The 17,953-nt window shown below is 41.1% G+C and overlaps 1 protein-coding gene across 1 annotated transcript in view; it reads left to right on the plus strand.

Annotated features, from left to right (window-relative positions):
• PAX9 (paired box 9) overlaps positions 1-17,953 on the plus strand; it is a 42,145-nt gene that overhangs the window by 7,813 nt on the left and 16,379 nt on the right. Inside the window, exon 3 of the mRNA XM_015817497.1 lies at positions 2,198-2,340. Coding sequence (XP_015672983.1) covers positions 2,198-2,340 — 143 coding nt within the window. The remainder of the gene's footprint in view (positions 1-2,197; positions 2,341-17,953) is intronic.

Raw genomic sequence — 17,953 nt, forward strand, 5'->3', positions numbered from 1 at the left:
CTCTCTCTCTCTCTCTCTCTCTCTCTCTCTCTCTCTCTCTCTCTCTCTCTCACACACACACACACACACACACACACACACACACACACACACACACACACACACACACACACACACACACACACACACACACACACACACACACACACACACACACACACACACACACACACACACACACACACACACACACACACACCAAACACCCTTTCGTTTAATTTGTGGAAGAAGGGTCTGTCTACTTCAAGTCGCCTTAGGAACGTCTCAGTCACCCGGCTGCCCCCAGACTCCAGAATCACCCTGGTCTGCTGTTATTTTCTTGTACTCTATTTAAGCTGCTCTTGTTTTTAGACTTATTTGGGTTTCTTTTCTTTTTTTTAAAAAAAAAAATTGAGTGGAACCCGCGCTTCCTAATGTTAAAGTTAAATACACCGATTTCCTTCAGGATCTCCCAGCTGTAGTTGTAACCAATTCAGGAGACTGAGATCCCAGGTACTTAAGGTCACGACCCAAAACCGCTGCTGTAAGGAAACAAATCCCACCGAAGCTGTGTCGTCTTCCTCAAACGGGTTTAAGCTAGACCACAGAAAGCAGCGCTGAAATCCGGAGGGTGCCCTTTTGGACGAAAATGGCCTTTTTTTTTTTTCCAATTTGCGCGAGGATTTAGTCCTACGTTTCCTTGAGCTCGTTTCCCTGCTAGTCATTTTTGAGGACTTAACGAAGGTTTGATTTAAACCAATCGCTCTTTTGATATAACAACAGCGGATGTTAGAGCAGGGATAGGCAACCTCGGCTCTTTTATGACTCGTGGACTTCAACTCCCAGAATTCCTGAGTCAGCAGAGCTGACTCAGGAATTCTGGGAGTTGAAGTCCACGAGTCATAAAAGAGCCGAGGTTGCCTACCCCTGGACTAGAAGATCTCCAAGGTCGCTTCCATCTCTGTTATTCTCCCAATACCTCTTTCTATTCATAAAGCAGTTGGAGGGGAATATCCCTGAGAAAGGTATTTTGTCTCCTTAATACCCTTACAGAGACTGTGGTTTCATGGCTGGCTTGACTTTTTTCCAGTTCAGTTCAGGCGAGTTTAGGAGGTCCACCTGGCATAGCTGGAGTCATAAAAGAGCCGAGGTTGCCTACCCCTGGCGTTAGAGAGTCTGGGTTGCAAGTGTGAACGGGGGGGGGGGGGTTGCGGTTCCTTCCAAGCCGCTGGCTGATTCCCGACTCTCCAAACTCTTATTTCCCCCCGAGGCATTATTTCAATCAGGCAGCAGCCTCAAGCAAAATCCGTTTCCTTTAGGCGGGAGGAGTGGAGTTCCTTAGGCGAAACAAAAGCATTTATTTTCTTTCTTTCTTTCTTTCTTTCTTTCTTTCTTTCTTTCTTTCTTTCTTTCTTTCTTTCTTTCTTTCTTTCTTTCTTTCTTTCTTTCTTTCTTTCTTTCTTTCTTTCGTCTGTCTGTCTTTCTTTTTCTTTCTTTCTTTCTTTCTTTCTTTCTTTCTTTCTTTCTTTCTCTCTCTCTCTCTCTCTCTCTCTCTCTCTCTCTCTCTCTCTCTCTCTCTCTCTCTCTCTCTTTCTTTCTTTCTTTCTTTCTTTCTGTCTTTCTGTCTTTCTTTCTGTCTTTCTGTCTTTCTGGCTTGCTTTCTGTCTTTCTTGCTTTCTTGCTTTCTGTCTTTCTGTCTTGCTGTCTTGCTTGCTTACTTACTTATTTATTTACTTTAAAAAAGGCTAATTCGCCCATTCGAAAAGTGTCCTTGAGCCACCTCGGAGTCTCCTTCCCCCGCCAGGATTTTTTTTTTTTTAATTTTCAGTGCCGCAAAGCTGGTTCGAAGCAGGATGGCCTCGGAAGCGCTGTACACATCGTATGGATCCCAATAATGGATCGAGCGAGTGGGGTTCCCCAGAGAAGCAGCCGAGCCTGTCGGACGTCGAAGCTGCTCGGGCTTAGACGTGCCTTCGCTTCCAAGGAAGCGCGGGCAGTGGCTGGCTGGCTGGCTGGGTCCTTGCCTCCCCTCGGGAGATCTCCCCCCAGGGCAGGGCAGGGTGTCCGGCTCTCGGGGCGCCCGTCCTTCTCTCAAGGGCGAACCCCCCCCGCTCCCGCCTCCGCGCTTAGGTTCCCCCTAGCTCGGCTCCTTGCGACTACTAGGGCGAGAGAGGAAAGGCGCGCCCCTCACTCCGCTTTGTCGTGTGTTTGCCCGCAGTCAGCGACAGCTCGCCCTATCACAGCCCCAAGGTGGAAGAGTGGAGCAGCCTGAGCAGAAGCGGCTTCACGGCCACGGCCCAGCACGTTGCGGTGAACGGGCTGGACAAGGGCTCCCTCGAGCACGAGACCAAGTACAGCCAGGTAAGGGGGCGACTGCCTGGGAGGACGGAGGGGGGGGGGACACGTCCTGGCTGGGCCAGAAGGGGTGGGCGGCTTGGGGGGGTGGAGAGGGCGTGGAAAGAGGAGGGGAATAGCTTCGGGGGAGGGGGTCTGCCCGAAGGAACTTGCTTTTGACTATTCCCAGGGGTGTTGTTTTTTTTTTTTCCAACGAGGCAGCTGGCCTTTCTTTTTTTCTCTTCGAAGACGTTTCTCTTCTCATCCAAGAAGCTTCTGGGATGAGAAGCGAAACGTCTTCAAAGAGAAAAAAAGAAAGGCCACTGCCTCGTGGAAAAAAAAGCACCCCTGGGAAAACCCATGCTCTGGAATGGCCGAGAATCTCCATATTTGCTTTTGAGTAGAAGCATCACGCTCAGCCACCTGCCTGGCTGAAAGAGCCGTGTTTGTATCTGGGGAGGGGAGAATTCGAACCTAGAGCCTCCTGTTGATCTATTCTGGCCCTAGATGAGCTCCAAGCAGGACCACACACACCCCGCCCCGGTTGGGCTTACACAAAGAACTTAACGTCCTTCAATATACTTCAGTTCAGTTACTATTAACATTGATGGAGGTTCTGCGTGATGGTGCCTGGGAAGTTGTGCGAATCCGGAAGGAAAATCCGAGACTCGGGCTAAGCATGTTGTATGAATGCAGCCAGTAAAATTAAAACAGGGCCCCGTCCCCCACAGTCCCCCCACAGTTCTGTAAGGGGATTTTATCAGTTGCTCTTTCCCCTCCCCCCTTCTGCCATTTTTTTTTTTGTTTTGGCGTAGCAGCCCCACGTTGCTGAACACAAGGGGCTTTTTAGCAAGTCTGGTTTTTCAGATGTCTTTTATCAGGCTTGTATTTTAAAAGGAAAGGAACAAGAGTTTAACTAGATTGTTTGGTCCTGGCTTTAATCTGTGTCTGCAGTGCAGTTTGCTCAGAATCAGGTCATTTGATGGGTTTGCACAACATGTTGGTTAAACTGTGGTTGACTACTTTGTGACATGGTTAGTTTATGGTTCAATATCTTGTGCCAATCAAGTGTGATATAATTCAGTTAGTCATACTATGTGTGTGTTGAGGAGAATTCTGTTTCTACTCCCAGGTAAGCCTATGTAGTAGTCATCTGGGGGTAGCCTCCTCAGTTCATTGGACCTTCTTTCCAGGTGATGTGTTCCCAAGCTACAGCTTGTCTGGGTAAACTGGCTAGGAGTCAAATTCAGAAGAAATGCACAAAGGTCGTGCCTGCATGCTTGTGGTCCTTGCCCATTGACAGCAAGTGACAGGAATTGAAAGTGGCTGGCAAGGCCGCTTTCTCTATTTAGCAGGATGCATGCCCAACTTTGGCTTTCAAAGAATCGACCCAGAATCAGATATCTAGGCCAATGGAGGACTATCCCCACATAATTAATGGTGATCCTTGCCGTTGTTGGACCGAAGCTGCCAATGTCATTTTATTCCTATTGGTGAAGGAACAGCAATGGCACTTTGAAGGGGCCAGCAGAAGGGAATATATGTTATATAGCTCAGGGTTGAACGTTGTAGTCATTGGTGCTCTCTGAGCTTGGTTGTTTGCTTGCAATATTTCATTAACAGACAGCAAACCCTTCTAGCATGGAAGACATTACATGGTCTGGAAACGTCTGGAAGCAAACAACCAAACTCAAAGAGCACCAAAGATTTGATTTTGGAGGAGGTCAGATCTCTGCGTCTCCACCTGGTAAGTTCCAAGCTGCTCTACCATGAAAGTGAACCTGTTCTGAGATCTACAGCTGGGAGGGGAATGCTGGAAGGATATGTTTCTTGAATTAAGAGACCCAGCACTGGGTTGATCAGACCAGAGATGGGGTAGCTCCTCGGTTCTTTGGCCAGAGGTTCACCAGTTTTTAGCCCAGGTGCGCTGTGACAGGCCCACATGACCAGAATTCTGTCTTATTGCCCTCTGTCAAATCTTAGTCCAGGTAAGCAGCTGCTTTTACAGGCATACCTAAGGCCTGTCAATTTGGGTACAGCGTAGGGCCTCACCTGACACTTTCAGGGAACCATTAAAAAGCTTGTTTAGGCTGATTGACCCGAATGCCTACTCAGAGCAGGAATACAGATTAAACCTTCCATACAGATGTCTGCTGATATTCTCTTTTAATAAATTCAGTAAAGGGGAGCTCACCACCTAGCTTGGTAATTGGTTCCACCACAGGTCTGCTGTTAATGTTGGGGTTTGGGTGGGGGTGCTGGTACTATTCAGTTGGGAGTGTGTTTTCTTGTAAAATAGTCCATGTACTTAAGTACACAGTATGTTGAAATAAAAGAGAACAGGCTCTGGGCTGCTTCTACGTGACATTGTTTCAGATAGTTGAATAATGCTATCCCATCTCTTTCAGTTGTCTTTTTTCCCCCTTGAAAGCTAAAAATATTAAGCTCCTTTGGTTGTTCTTCAGATGGCTCCATTTCTATTCTCCTGATCAATTTCATTACTTTACATGAAATACTACATGGAAATATTTTGGTGAATGTCTGTATAGCATTCCCACAATCTATCACTGAAGTTGCCCCATCAAAAGATTAGATTAGTTGACAAGATTCTTTACTGACAAATCCGTGCTGACTTCTGGTAATTATCACATTATTTTTTCTTAAACTGCTTACAGATTTCTTTATGATTTGCTCTGCATTCTCTTACGGTAGTCATGCCACACTGGTTTGTAGCTTGATGTACCTTCTTTTGTCTTCTTTTTGATGATTGGTTGAAACAGTCGGTCTACCTCTGTTCTGTGGGAAACTTCTCTTCTAACAAAGGGCTACCCTGAAGGCTGAGGTGAAAGAATAGGTCTACTGAATATGTTGATGCTACAATCCTGTATAGGCAAGCATTCTTAAGCAAACATCCTGAACAAACACATTAATGCATATTTTGGGGAAAATATATACACGATGGTACTTTTAAGTCCTATTTCATATGTCTATTGACAACTTTGACAACCTAGTTTATGTCTGAATGGGGACTCCCTAGAAATAAAGGCAATATTCACTAGCCATTTCACAAGGTATCAAAGGGTCCTTAGAACCTCCAGTGCTTGTTTTGTTTGTATCACAGAATGTAGTCAGAAAGAAAGAGAAAAAGAAAGAAAGAAAGAGAAAGAAAGAAAGAGAAAGAAAGACCTCCAAGGTCCCTTCCAACTTTATTATTATTATTATTATTATTATTATTATTATTATTATTATTATTATTATTATAGCATCATTGAAGGCATCAACTTTTTTTTTTACCATACCTGCAGACATCTTATTTGCTGTGGTTATGTATTTTTATTCCATTGCAAGATACAATGGTGCCTTTTAGAATTATGATGCTATTAAAGATGCCTAGCTGTTTTGTTAAACCTCTTTTTCTGAAATGTCCAACATGCCCGAGCCATTGAAACTATCTATGAGTTTGGGGCAAGGGAAAGCAGAACTTCAGGAGATTTGCTCATATACCAGACTGCTGACTTGTATTTCCTCCCTAGGCAGGACACCCATTGTTTCAGATTCAAAAAATGGGCTGATTTTTGTTTAAACATACCAATTATCTTGAAGTATATCAAGGGATATACACATTATACCAGTGATGGCGAACCTTTTAGAGACCGAGTGCCCAAACTGCAACCCAAAATCCACTTATGCATTGTCGAGTGCCGGGTGGGTATGGCCCATTGGGTGGGCGTGGCCCATTGGGTGGGCGTGGCCCATTGGGTGGGCGTGGCTGCAGTGGTAACGGCAGACTGGGTGGGACTAAAAAGTTCAATCAATCAATTCCAACTTTGCAAGCTCTTTTTTTCCCCGCGAGAAGTTGAAATTGATTGATTGAACCCTTTTTTTTTGCACACGGCGGCGGAGGCCTAAAGCGAAAAGGTTTTATAAAACCCAGCTGCAGGCCTAGGACTGGGGCAACGGAGTGCGTGCCCACAGAGAGGGCTCTGAGTGCCGCCTCTGGCACCCGTGCCATAGGTTCGCCACCACTGCATTATACTGTCTACTTTTTTTAATGGGATACACTTGTGCTGAGAAAATAAACAGCTATTGATTTTGGGTGGGTTTATTTCTCAAATGTTTTGTATCTCTGAAAAATAGGCCAAAATGTTAAAAACTGATTTTAAAGTCAAATAAAAGTCAAACATTTGATTGAAAGTTTAACCAAAACTTACTGAAGGTAGACTTAGTCCCTTGTTAAAGAAGGTTTCAGTGCCAATGTGTTATCATGACGCATTGAAAGCAAATATGCGTTTTATTTTGTGAAACTGATGGCTAATATTTGAAGCGCCTTAGTTTATTTTCTGCAAACTAAACTATGGACTATATGGAAGGAAGGATGATATAATGAGTTTTTCAGATACATTGCCACCTTTAAACTTTAATAGAAATTTAAAACAAAGAAGCAAGCAAAGCACTTAATGTCAAGTATAGACATTAAAATTGTGCTATAATTATGCTTTTAACATTGTTTATTTCTTAGAAGTTGGACTTCTTATTTTCAGTAAAAGTCAGTCTGCACTGACATCTCAAACTATATTAATAAAATCTTGTTCACAAAGTGATGTTTATGAATAAAATCTTATTTATGAAGTTGAAACACTATACTTATACAACAACATCCAACACATCTATGCTCTCTGCCTACTTCAGCCTTGTGCAGTTGGTGACTTTCAGATGTACAATAGAATCCAATAATTGTGCAGTGGGAAGGGACTACAAAGATTTTGTCCTCTGATGTCTGCATGATTTCATGTTCTAGTTGGTTACATTATCCATAATTCCCAGATTGATGTTGAGTGTTATAATCTAACATACTGTATATGGAGAACACTGGATTGGACAAGGCAGGATTTTTGGAATAATCTTGGTCCACATGCCTTTAGGTTTGTTACAGACTGGCCCAGTATTTTAGACTATCAACATGATACATTTTAAGCCATCTTCTGAGTAATTCTTAAATTAACTCTTTTTTAAAAAAAAGATGGTTTAGTTTTTCATCATTCTGGAAAGTAGCTGTCAGATGTTACCTCTGAATCCTTTCATGATGGCTTGTCTTTTACAGAGTATTCTTTAAGTATACTTTCAGGTCAAAGAGTGTATACTCAAATTTGCCCTAGATTTTTCTGGCGAAAGCATTAGGTAATAAGAGTCAATTAAGTTTCAGAAGAAGCTTGTCTGTTTGGGCTGAGAAGATTCTAAAGAAAACAGTGATCCAAGGAAAACAGTGAAAAATAAATGTAATATTTGGATTTCAGCTAATGTTTCTTTTTACCTTAAAATTTCTCTTTTAATACAAAATATATCAAGGTAGGAAAAAAGTTTAGCTACAGAAATCAATGGTTTGGATTCAGAGTTAAGGAGTTATATTTAGGGCTCATTAAAATAAACTGAACACCATTTATTTCCATTCATTTTACAGTAATAGAACTGAAAGCATCAGAAGTGCAGTTCTGAATGAAGTGGGTGAATGAAAGTAGTAGGGGAGATCTACATCTCAAGCCCAGACCCATTGTTTGCATAGCTGGTACAGCAAATCTGCATAGATATGATTTCTTCTGCATTGACAGCAACAAGGAGATGATGGATACTAGCTCCAGGTGTAGCTTTGTTGGTGGTCCCAGAGTCAGCCCATCTGGGAAGAGATGGAGCAACTTTGAATTTGATGGATTCCCTAATTCACGCCTCATTATCGCCTATAGAACAGTTCTGAATCTTGGTGGCACTTTTCCACCCTACAAAATATGTTGAAAATATAAATGTAAAGAAGGGACTTTTTATCGTTTATGGTGGACTTGTGATAAGGCAAAGAAATATTGGAGTAGGATTCATATATTAATGGAGAAAATTCTTAAAGTGAACATAAAGATTAAACCAGAAACTTTCCTTCTGGGCCTAATGGAAAGAGAGCTGGAAAAAAATGTGGAACTCTGATTTTACATATGGTGATGGCAGCGAGACTGCTCTGTGCACAAAAGTGGAAGGATGCCTCGATTCCTACCATGGACGAATGGTTATAAAAGCTGAGGGAATTAGCAGAGATTGCCAAATTGACTGTGCTGATACAGGAAAAGGACATAAGTACTTTTGTTTTTACTTGAAAACTGCTTGTGGACTTTGTGCTTGAGGTGGAAAAAAATGATATTATGATTTTGCGTTTTACCGATTAGACTGATTTGCCGATACAGAAATGGCTAGTGCAGGGGTAGGCAACCTTGGCTCTTTTATGACTCGTGGACTTCAACTCCCAGAATTCCTGAGCCAACATAGCTTCTGGGAGTTGAAGTCCACGAGTCATAAAAGAGCCAAGGTTGCCTACCCCTGGGCTAGTGCATACTACTATAGAAATGTAAAAAGGTTGAGATTTGATTTTAATGTCTGATTTTACTGCAACAGAGAGAGTCGGAAAGTCAATGCCTTTTGTTTCTTCCCCTCCCTTTCTTCACACCCTTTTTGTTTTCCCTTTTTCTACTGTTGTCCCCTACTATTTGCTTTTGTATTTTTATATTTTATGTTATAAATGAATAAAACTAAATAAGAAAAAATAAGAAAAAAAAACCCACGGAGGACTCTCTACACTATGCTAACTTTTTCCCCGCATCACTATAAGATGGTAGTGGGGAAAAATGCACTTTAATGTCATTAGGATCACCTACTAGGAAAAGTTGTAACAGTTTTTCTAGCTTTGCGTGTTGATGTATGAAGTAACATAGTTTTTGAATTCTCAGCTTTGTGAATGCTAGTTTCTTACTCAATCCAGTAACTCATCTCTGAGTTGAATTGCAACTTGGATTTATTTCCATAGTCTAAAAAAATATATGCACCTTTATGTGTCTTAATCTCAGCAGGAGAATAAGGATATTGAGGAGTCCTTGGTGCTCTCTGAGCTTGGTCGTTTTTTTGAAGACATTTTATTACTCAAACTAGGTAACCTCATCAGTGCTAGCCTGATGCAGCCGGAGAGCACCAAGGACTTCATTTCAACCCTGAGCTACAAATATACTCTCTTATTGGTAATCATGATACTGGAAAATCCCCATTGAGTACACTTAAATCTCACTGCATTTCATGGCATTCATTTCTGAATAAATATATATAGGTTTGCAAGGTTTATTTATTATATCTACCTCCTTCTGCAGTACAGTTCTCTGCATTTAGTGAGGGAAGAAGCCTCCTTGAGGAATGATTTTTCCCCCGCTCCATGCTTTGATAGCTAAAAGCTGATGGTGTAGAACAGTGATGGCGAACCTATGGCATGCATGCCAGAGGTGGCACTCAGAGCCCTCTCTATGGGCATGCGTGCCGTCACCCCAGCCCCGCCACCCCCCATGGCCCCCTCCTCAACAGTAGCCCCCCCTGGAGGAGAGTTGCCCCTGGGCGCGTCCCATGTGTAGCAGTGCAGCCAAGGACATGGCAGCCGGGCAGCAGGGACTAGACTCTGCCCTCATACCCCATTGTGTGCAGATGATGCTGCAGGGCGTGGGTGGAGGGCATGGTCCAGGCCACCTGGATGATCTGTGGCGGGCCATGGAGGCGGTGGGTGGCCCTGTGGGTGGGCAGGGTGGGGGGGCAGGGGTGGAGCAGGTGGGGCGGGGGTGGGTAGAGCGGTTTTTGGGCACTCGGTCTCTAAAAAGGTTCACCATCACTGGTGTAGAACATCAAGTTGATTTTGATGCCAGACTCAGCTCCTTTGCTCCCATGAATTGCAAAAGGTCAAGTTATCCCAACATTCCAAGCTGGGTGCATTAGAGCATTTGGGTGTGCATTAATTGTTGTGGGTGTAATCTAGGCAGTTACGCACTTTCCTTTACCTCTTTTTATTTAATATATAAAATATAAAAATACAAAGAAAATAAAAATAAAAATAGGGGATTAAGGAGGGAAAAGGAAAGGGGAGGAGAAGGGAAAAGAAAAAAATGGTGTTGACTTCGGACTCTTTTTAGCACAGTACAAAGTAGAAACACTCTAACATCAACTTTTTGTTTTTACACATTATCATATAACTAGCCATTTCCGTAACAGCAAATCTATCTAATCGACAAAACCAAATTGAAAAACACATTTTTCTTTTCATCACAAGCAGTTACGCACTTTCAAGTGCCATGTTGGCCAAGCACAGCAGCCTTAGTTAGGAAGGCTGATCTGTCTCTGCTGACATAAGGCTGAGATTAGGCATGATCCCAATGAATATTTCCGGGGTGGGTGGGTAGCTGCATTGGTCTGTTGCAGTGAGAACAGCAAAAAATCCTAATGGCTTTTGAACCAAATAGCTAAATACTTATAAAAAGGGTGTGACTGAAAATGTTAATAATTACTCCCCCTACATCTGCATATGTCACTTCATTAAAGGGAGAGCGATTCACATGTGCTATCGTCCTGCCTGTATGCGTGACGATGAATTCCATGCACAGATCATTTTTTTGTGTAGGCATTATCTGTTTTCATTTAAGAAATATTCTGAGGCTGGAATATCCCTCCCCACTAGACTGCTAAGAGAGTTTTGATTGACAGGTGTAGAAGAGACGATAATTAGTATCTAGGTCTGTTTTATAGGAAAGATGGGATTCAAAGCCATAGCATTTGTAAATTAAAAGTATACTAATTGGTATGCCATCAATAACGTTAAATAATAGCAAGTACTTTCTGGGGGGGAAAGATAATGCCTTGCAGACATTAGGAATGATTTTAATTTTACTCTGGCATGAGGATCTATTTCTTTATTCATTAGTATTAAGAGGACACTGATCATAATCCATCAGAATGCAGTGCAGCTTCTTCATCACCATGAATGGTGCTTATTATTCTAATTTCCATTTGTAAGACTGGAAGTCTTAATTAACCGAAGCAATAGAACAGCCTTCCCCCATCTGATGACCTCCAGATGTTTGGGACTTCAACATCTTAATCGTCAGCCAGCATGCTCAGTGTCCCATGTTGGCTGTGAATTATGGATACTGAAGTCCAACCCATCTGGAGAACACCAGGCTGGGGAAGGCTGCAGCAGATTAATCAACTCAAATGAGCCTTCTTAGAAAACATTGTTTTAAATTGGCTACTCGGTATTGTATAGACAGTTAAAAAAAACATGCACCATATATTTAGCCTTTTATTTAGCAATAAAGTTTTTGTTGAAATCTCTCTCACTCTTCTGAATCCTGAACAAATGAAACTCTAGCACTTGACTGAGGTTTTGGTCATCTGATAATGCATGTCAATTTAAGCAATTATTGGACTCGTTATTCAACCAGAAGGGAAACAATTACTCAGTGAACGATCTTGGCAGTTTTGATTGTCGCTTTCCATAAAAATAGGAGAGCAAAGTCTGTGTTTATATGCCTCGAAAGAAAAATATAATCTTTACAGTTCCTGTTCACCAGTGCAATTTGGATGCATATTGTCTTTCTATGTTGTAACTAGGTCTGATTGATTATTTATTTAATTAGTTTATATCCTGCCTTTCAATGAACAGAGCAGATAATGTGATATAGAGACGTTATAGGCATTTTTCCTGCCTTCTTATAGTCAAATACGTGTTTTGCCTGTGGGTTTTCCTAATCTGCAGAGTTTCCTGAATGAAACCTGATTACTCAAATTTTGTTCAGGAAGTAGTGGTTTTGTAATTGCCTCCATAGAATAGGGGCTGACCTAAAGTTAGTGGGACAGATTCACCACTTGAATATTCTTTAATTTTACACCAGCTGCCACAGGTCAATGAAGTTGTCACCAATGTAAAAATATAAGGACTGTAACCCTGCATTTAGTGGGATAATTACAAAGGCTCTTGCCTAAGATAAATAATATTTAAATATATCATTGCTCTGGTCTGCTGTTTGCTGATTAAAGTCTTTGCATTGGGGTTATTTGTGCTTCCCTAAGTGGTTGATTCACAAGCTGATTTATTTGGAAACTCAGCTTCTCAGTACATTTTTAAGTTGGTTCCTTCTGGAGACACAATTGGCACGGTGGAGTTTCCCTGTGTTTTGCATACTTGAACAAGCCATGGGTTAAAGTCATATGGGAAGCCTTGCAGAATTGTCCCCCCCCCTTTTTCTGACCATTCAAATGCCTTTGGAAAGTTCACATCAAGACAGGGAATGAAAGCAGTAATAACCCCACTGTAGTACCAAGTGGTAGATTGCTCCTGGTAGTAGAGGCTCCATTTAGTCATCTTTCTTCCATACCATTGCTAGACTTGACTATAAAAACGTACTACATTTACCATAAAGAATCACCTTCTCTTTGAATCCTAAATGTCCTTTTGTGGTTTGATGCACAAGTTACTTGCTTTTTCTCTCTAACGTTGGAAAGTCATTCAAGAATTGCTCCATGCAAGAGAATTTGCTGATGTGAAAGTCATATTTCCACAAGTTGATCAACCCAGGCTTCATTTCTTTGCATAAATATGTAATACAGTGCTTTTCTCTTGTTGTACCACCCTATCTGTATGGATATGACAACAGGCTTATATTTCCCAAAAGATTTTCTCCATGCATGGAATGGGAAGTAGAATTTCAGGTTGCTGCAGATGGCAGCATCTAGCTAGGCCTGGCTGATTCTCCCCCCCCCATCAGTCTAATACTTAGATAGAAGGCCACCAGGAGTTCTGCCCCCGCAACAGAAGTGGTTGTTGAGAGAGGAGGATTCGAATGGGAATGTAGGAAGGTCGGTGGATGGGTATGGAGGGGGGGCGACGGAGCGACTGAGACAGCAAGTCGGTCAGCCTGCCCTTGCCGGACCTTATACGGGGGAAGAGCTTGAGGATGGGAAGGAACGACCCCGGATAGTAGATGAAAGGAAAAAGGAGGGGTCTAGGAGCAGACTTGAAGTATACTGTAGTGGCAAAGGAGTGAAGCAGTGGAGTAATCAACACAACAGTATGAGGAGAGACGGCCTGACTGATACGGTCGTAAAAAGGGGAGGAGAAATTGACTGTGACCCGATTATAAAGCCCCGTAAGACCCCTGAATTAGAGAAGAATCACGGACGTATGGTTGGGGGTGCAGGGAGAATGACTGGTGGTGGAGGCACGGGGGAAAGCCCCCCCGGCCTCGGCGTAGGTATCAAAGGGATGCGTGATGGGAAACAGAGAGGGGAGGTGAAGGGCTTACGCACAAGTAAAAGGAAGGTATCCAGAGCGCAGGAGCACAGGCAGCTGGGTCCGATCACACGTTCACGTAGCCAGATGCAGGCACTTGAGGGCTGCATATAAGTTCCACCCTTAACCGCTTTTTCAACCCTGATGATGTCGGGAGTGCCCGATGAAAGCTTGGTTGCCTTGTATTTTAAATGTTTTAAATGCTTTTAATGTTTTAAATGCTTTTAAATATTTTAATCTTCTCTTGGTGGTCAACGTTATTTCTGGTTTTGAGATATATATATATATATAAATAACAAGTTTTATTAATTTTTCAATTTTACATCCAAATATTTAGGAAGCAGGGTGGTGATTGGGTAATCAATAGTCCAGTAACAAAATGTTTCGTACATATCTCAGGTTGCGTCATTAAAAGTTCCCTCTCTATTTCCCTTAATTATTAGATCACATTCAAATTAATACGTTTCTAATTATAGCTCAATCAATCAATACATTTGCCAATATAATTTTACTTATACATTTCCAAGTCCTGTTTTTAAGTTTTTACCTAATTTCAATTACCGTGTTCCAATTTAGCCTTTAATATCCATAATATTTAGACTTTCAGGTAACCCAAATTTTCCTAATTTCATTACAAAATAGTTATCGTATGTACAATTCACATATTATTCAGTTAATTACATTCTTACTTTATGTCACGAGTGTATTCTATTTCTCATCCTAGTACCTCATCGTTTACTCATAAAATATCTTTTATTGTCACAAACCAACTTCCATATTACAATTCAAAACCGTAATATAATGGCTAATTTTTATTTCCCTTATACATCTAAGTCCTAAATATTATTAAATATTATTAGTAGGAGTTCTAAGGCAGCTGAGAATATTGAAAAAAAGGAGGTTGGACTAGATGACCTCCAAGGTCCCTTCCAACTTTATCATCATCATTATCATCATCATGAATACCTTAGAGCACAGGTCACCAACCTTTCCATGCTGGCGGCCCGGCGGGAAAGGGAGCAGCTGGGAAATTTGCACACGTGTGCACGCGAAAACGAATCTGCGGGCACTAGCACAAGGGGGGATGAGTGCACACGTGTGTGCACACACTGGCCAACCTGTCCCATGGCTCAGTGGCCAGTAGAACACAGCCCAGTAATGGGCCACGGCTCATAGGTTGGGGACCCCTGCCTTAGAGAGGCTCTATTTGCAGCCTCTTTTTGAGTGATAGAACTTCAAGATGACTGAACTTTGGAGCAGGAGCAGAGTTTCACCTCTCTGCATCTATTTTATTTATTTGAAAGACTTTTACGGCCACCCATCTAAAAACCACAACTCTGGGCGGCTCACGACAGTTATATAAAACCCAACGTAATAAAACAATGCAAGCAAAAAACAATGAAACATGATCTGGTTTGCCAGACATGCCTGTGGGATGATTTTGGCCTCTGGTTAGATTCAGCCCTCCACCAAGGATATAACAAATAATACATGCTGATTGGCAGTGCTCTTTTCTATACCTTGGGAATGTAGGAAGCTGCTTTACAGCATTTGTAAGACTAAATATTGTCAACTCTGACTGGCAGCAGCGGTGAGGTCAGAGGCAAAGAATTAATTTTTCTAACCCAAATGGTATGAAACGATTGGATAAAAGCACGAGCTTCTTCTCAGCTCTGTGTCTCGGAACAGACTATATTGATAAGCTAACAATCCTGCGTTATTTGATTTTCTCCTAAAAAGAAAGCTAGAATCTTAGTGAGGCATAAATATCTTTTATGGAATCCAGAGTACAAAATGTATATAAGAACTAAATTAGAAGTTACTCTTTCAGAGCAGGATCTAGCTAAAAGAGTTTCTTTTATAAGTATTCCAGAATTCAGCAGATGATTGCTACTGAGTTCGTTTACTGGACATCAGGGTTTTGTATTTGTTTTTTTGCTTCCTCTCTCGAAGAGGAAATTCCATGAGGAATCAACTCAGAGCTTTCCTGAAGGATTGTAGTGCAAAGAAATTGCCTCTGGGTGAAATGGCATTAAAATTTAATGGTTTAAAAGCATCTAATAATCTTAGGAGAGTGATCTAAGGAAATCTCAAAATTAGCCAATCTGTCATTCCTGAATAAGTTCTGACTTATAGTCAGTGAACTATTTTTGAATTTAATTAAAATATATATTTTGGCACCTTTGGTGTGTGACAAGAACAGCGATTTTAAAAATAATTTCACTCTAATATAGGGTGGATTGTGATATTTTGGGGGGGATTTTATTGAAGCCTTCTCTAAGAGTAGGGACGCTTGGCTTCTGCTGTTTTGAGAAATTGGTTTTGAAAGCAATTTTTGATTACATAGTGTGATTTTCAGAGACTGTTCAGAAAAAAGAAAAGAAAAGTGACTGTCCACATAGTCTAAGGTTCTGCTGTTATTAGCAATTCAAGGTGCTGGTTAATACCTTAAAAGCCCTACATGGCACAGCACCTGGCTATTTGTAGGAGTGTCTTTCCTTAAGAATATCTGCCTGTCTTACTAGATCAGTTAGGATGGGCATGCTCCCTGAAATCTTGCCATCAGGTGGGACTTTGGAAGCGGGCCTTTACCTTGTGGAACAATCTCCCACCAGTGATTTGACAAGCCCTCACCTTTCTAATAACAATAACAATAACAACAACAACAACAACAATAATAATAATAGAAAGGCGGCCTTACTAGGAACTGCTTCCATCCTGCGACGATATCTGTAATACCATCAATTCAAACATGCACATCTGCCTATCCCAGATCCTTGGTAAGGACTCAGGTAGACAAAAATGTCAAATCCAGTCTGAACATCTGGCTGACTGTGCAATGATAATCAACAATAATAATAACAAAATAACAAAACAACAACAACAACAACAACAATATAATAATAATAATAATAATAATAATAATAATAATAATAATAATAATAATGATGATGATGATGATGATGATGATGATGATGTTGGAAGGGACCTTGGAGGTCACCTAGTCCAACCCCCTGCTCAGGCAGGAAACTCTATACCATTTCAGACAAATGGCTGTCCAGTCTCTTCTTAAAAACTTCCAGTGTTGGAGCATTCACAGCTTCCGGAGGCAGGTTGTTCCACTGGTTAATTGTTCTAACTGTCTTTCGGAAGGCTGACTTTTTACTGAGAATCTGGGATTGTATGACTGGAAGGCATGGAAGGAGGGTAGCTGAACCTGCTGTGAGGCATCCCAAGGGGGATGATTATGGGGGTTTTGTTTATTGCTGTTATGACTGTTTTATTAATTAGTTTTATGGTTGTTGTAAGCTGCCTAGAGTTGCTTAAGATGGGTAGCCGTATAAATTTAAATAATTACTAAAAATAATTCTGAATGGCAGTCATCTTTTCATTTTGATCTTATGAGAAACAATGCCTAGAGACATTAGTTTTAAAATAATACATACATACATTAAAAATAGTGTTTCGACTATTTTTTGACCATCTCAAAAGCATTCGTTTCAAAGTGACCCCAGATTTCTTCTGAACAGAGAATACTGAATTTGTAGCTTGGTGTGCAGGTTGTAATGTGATGGCATCTCTATCTGCTTGGCTGCATTTTTGCCAGTAGCAGTAAACTCTAAGACTCTTATGTCATGGTGAAGCCTTCATTTTTCTGAAATGTGACAGCCAACGCACAAAATATTCAAATCTAATTCAGTGTTCTTCTTTATTTGTTGACCAGCTTTCATCTATATCTTAAAAGCCAAACAGTTCTTTTTCTTGAAAATGAAGAAAGTCAAAGGTGTCTTCTTAAAAGCTTCTCAGCTACTGTGGATGGCATTAGAATGTGGAAGAAAAGAGCAAAACATTGCCAGCAGAACTGATGAGAATCAGGGACTGTGATATTTTAGAGGCTTGTTTTGTTGGTTGTTGAAACCTCCAGAATTAGGAACATGAAATTGTATGGAAAAAAAATGTAGAGGAAAAAATGCAATAAAATAAATAATAACTGTTTTTAGTTTTATTAGTCTTACTTTAAAGAGCTGGTGAATCTTAAAATATTTTGTGGATGCTAATTTCACAATTAAACTCTGCACAATGTAAAAATGTACTTCCTTGTTCTGAATTCTCAGCAGAAGCCCACAGTTTATCAGAAAGGGGGGAAAAACTCCAAAACCTGTTGTTGTTGTTTAAAAAAAAAACCCTTTCTGCTTTCCTGCGTGCCACATATCACATCATTGTTTTGAATTTAAACCAAACAACTTCAAGCATGTGACCTTAATTGATATGGTACCTATAACTGCTTATGCAGGTTAAGCTACAAGAATTATTTCTTTCTTTTCTGGCTTTCTGGAATGGGCTTGATGAAGTCCCATACATGACAACCTTTCCATTTTTTTGTTCCTAAGCTGATCATTGGATACTACTTCAGTCTAATTCGTTTATCCCATATCTAAAAAAAGAATCCCATTGAAGCTAACAATAATGCAGTTAAGCTCTCCATATCATTGTATGTTCTGGATGAAG

Source organism: Protobothrops mucrosquamatus, unplaced genomic scaffold (genome assembly GCF_001527695.2).
Source record: "Protobothrops mucrosquamatus isolate PMUCROS unplaced genomic scaffold, P.Mucros_1.0 scaffold597, whole genome shotgun sequence".
Classification (NCBI taxonomy): Eukaryota; Metazoa; Chordata; class Lepidosauria; order Squamata; family Viperidae; genus Protobothrops; species Protobothrops mucrosquamatus.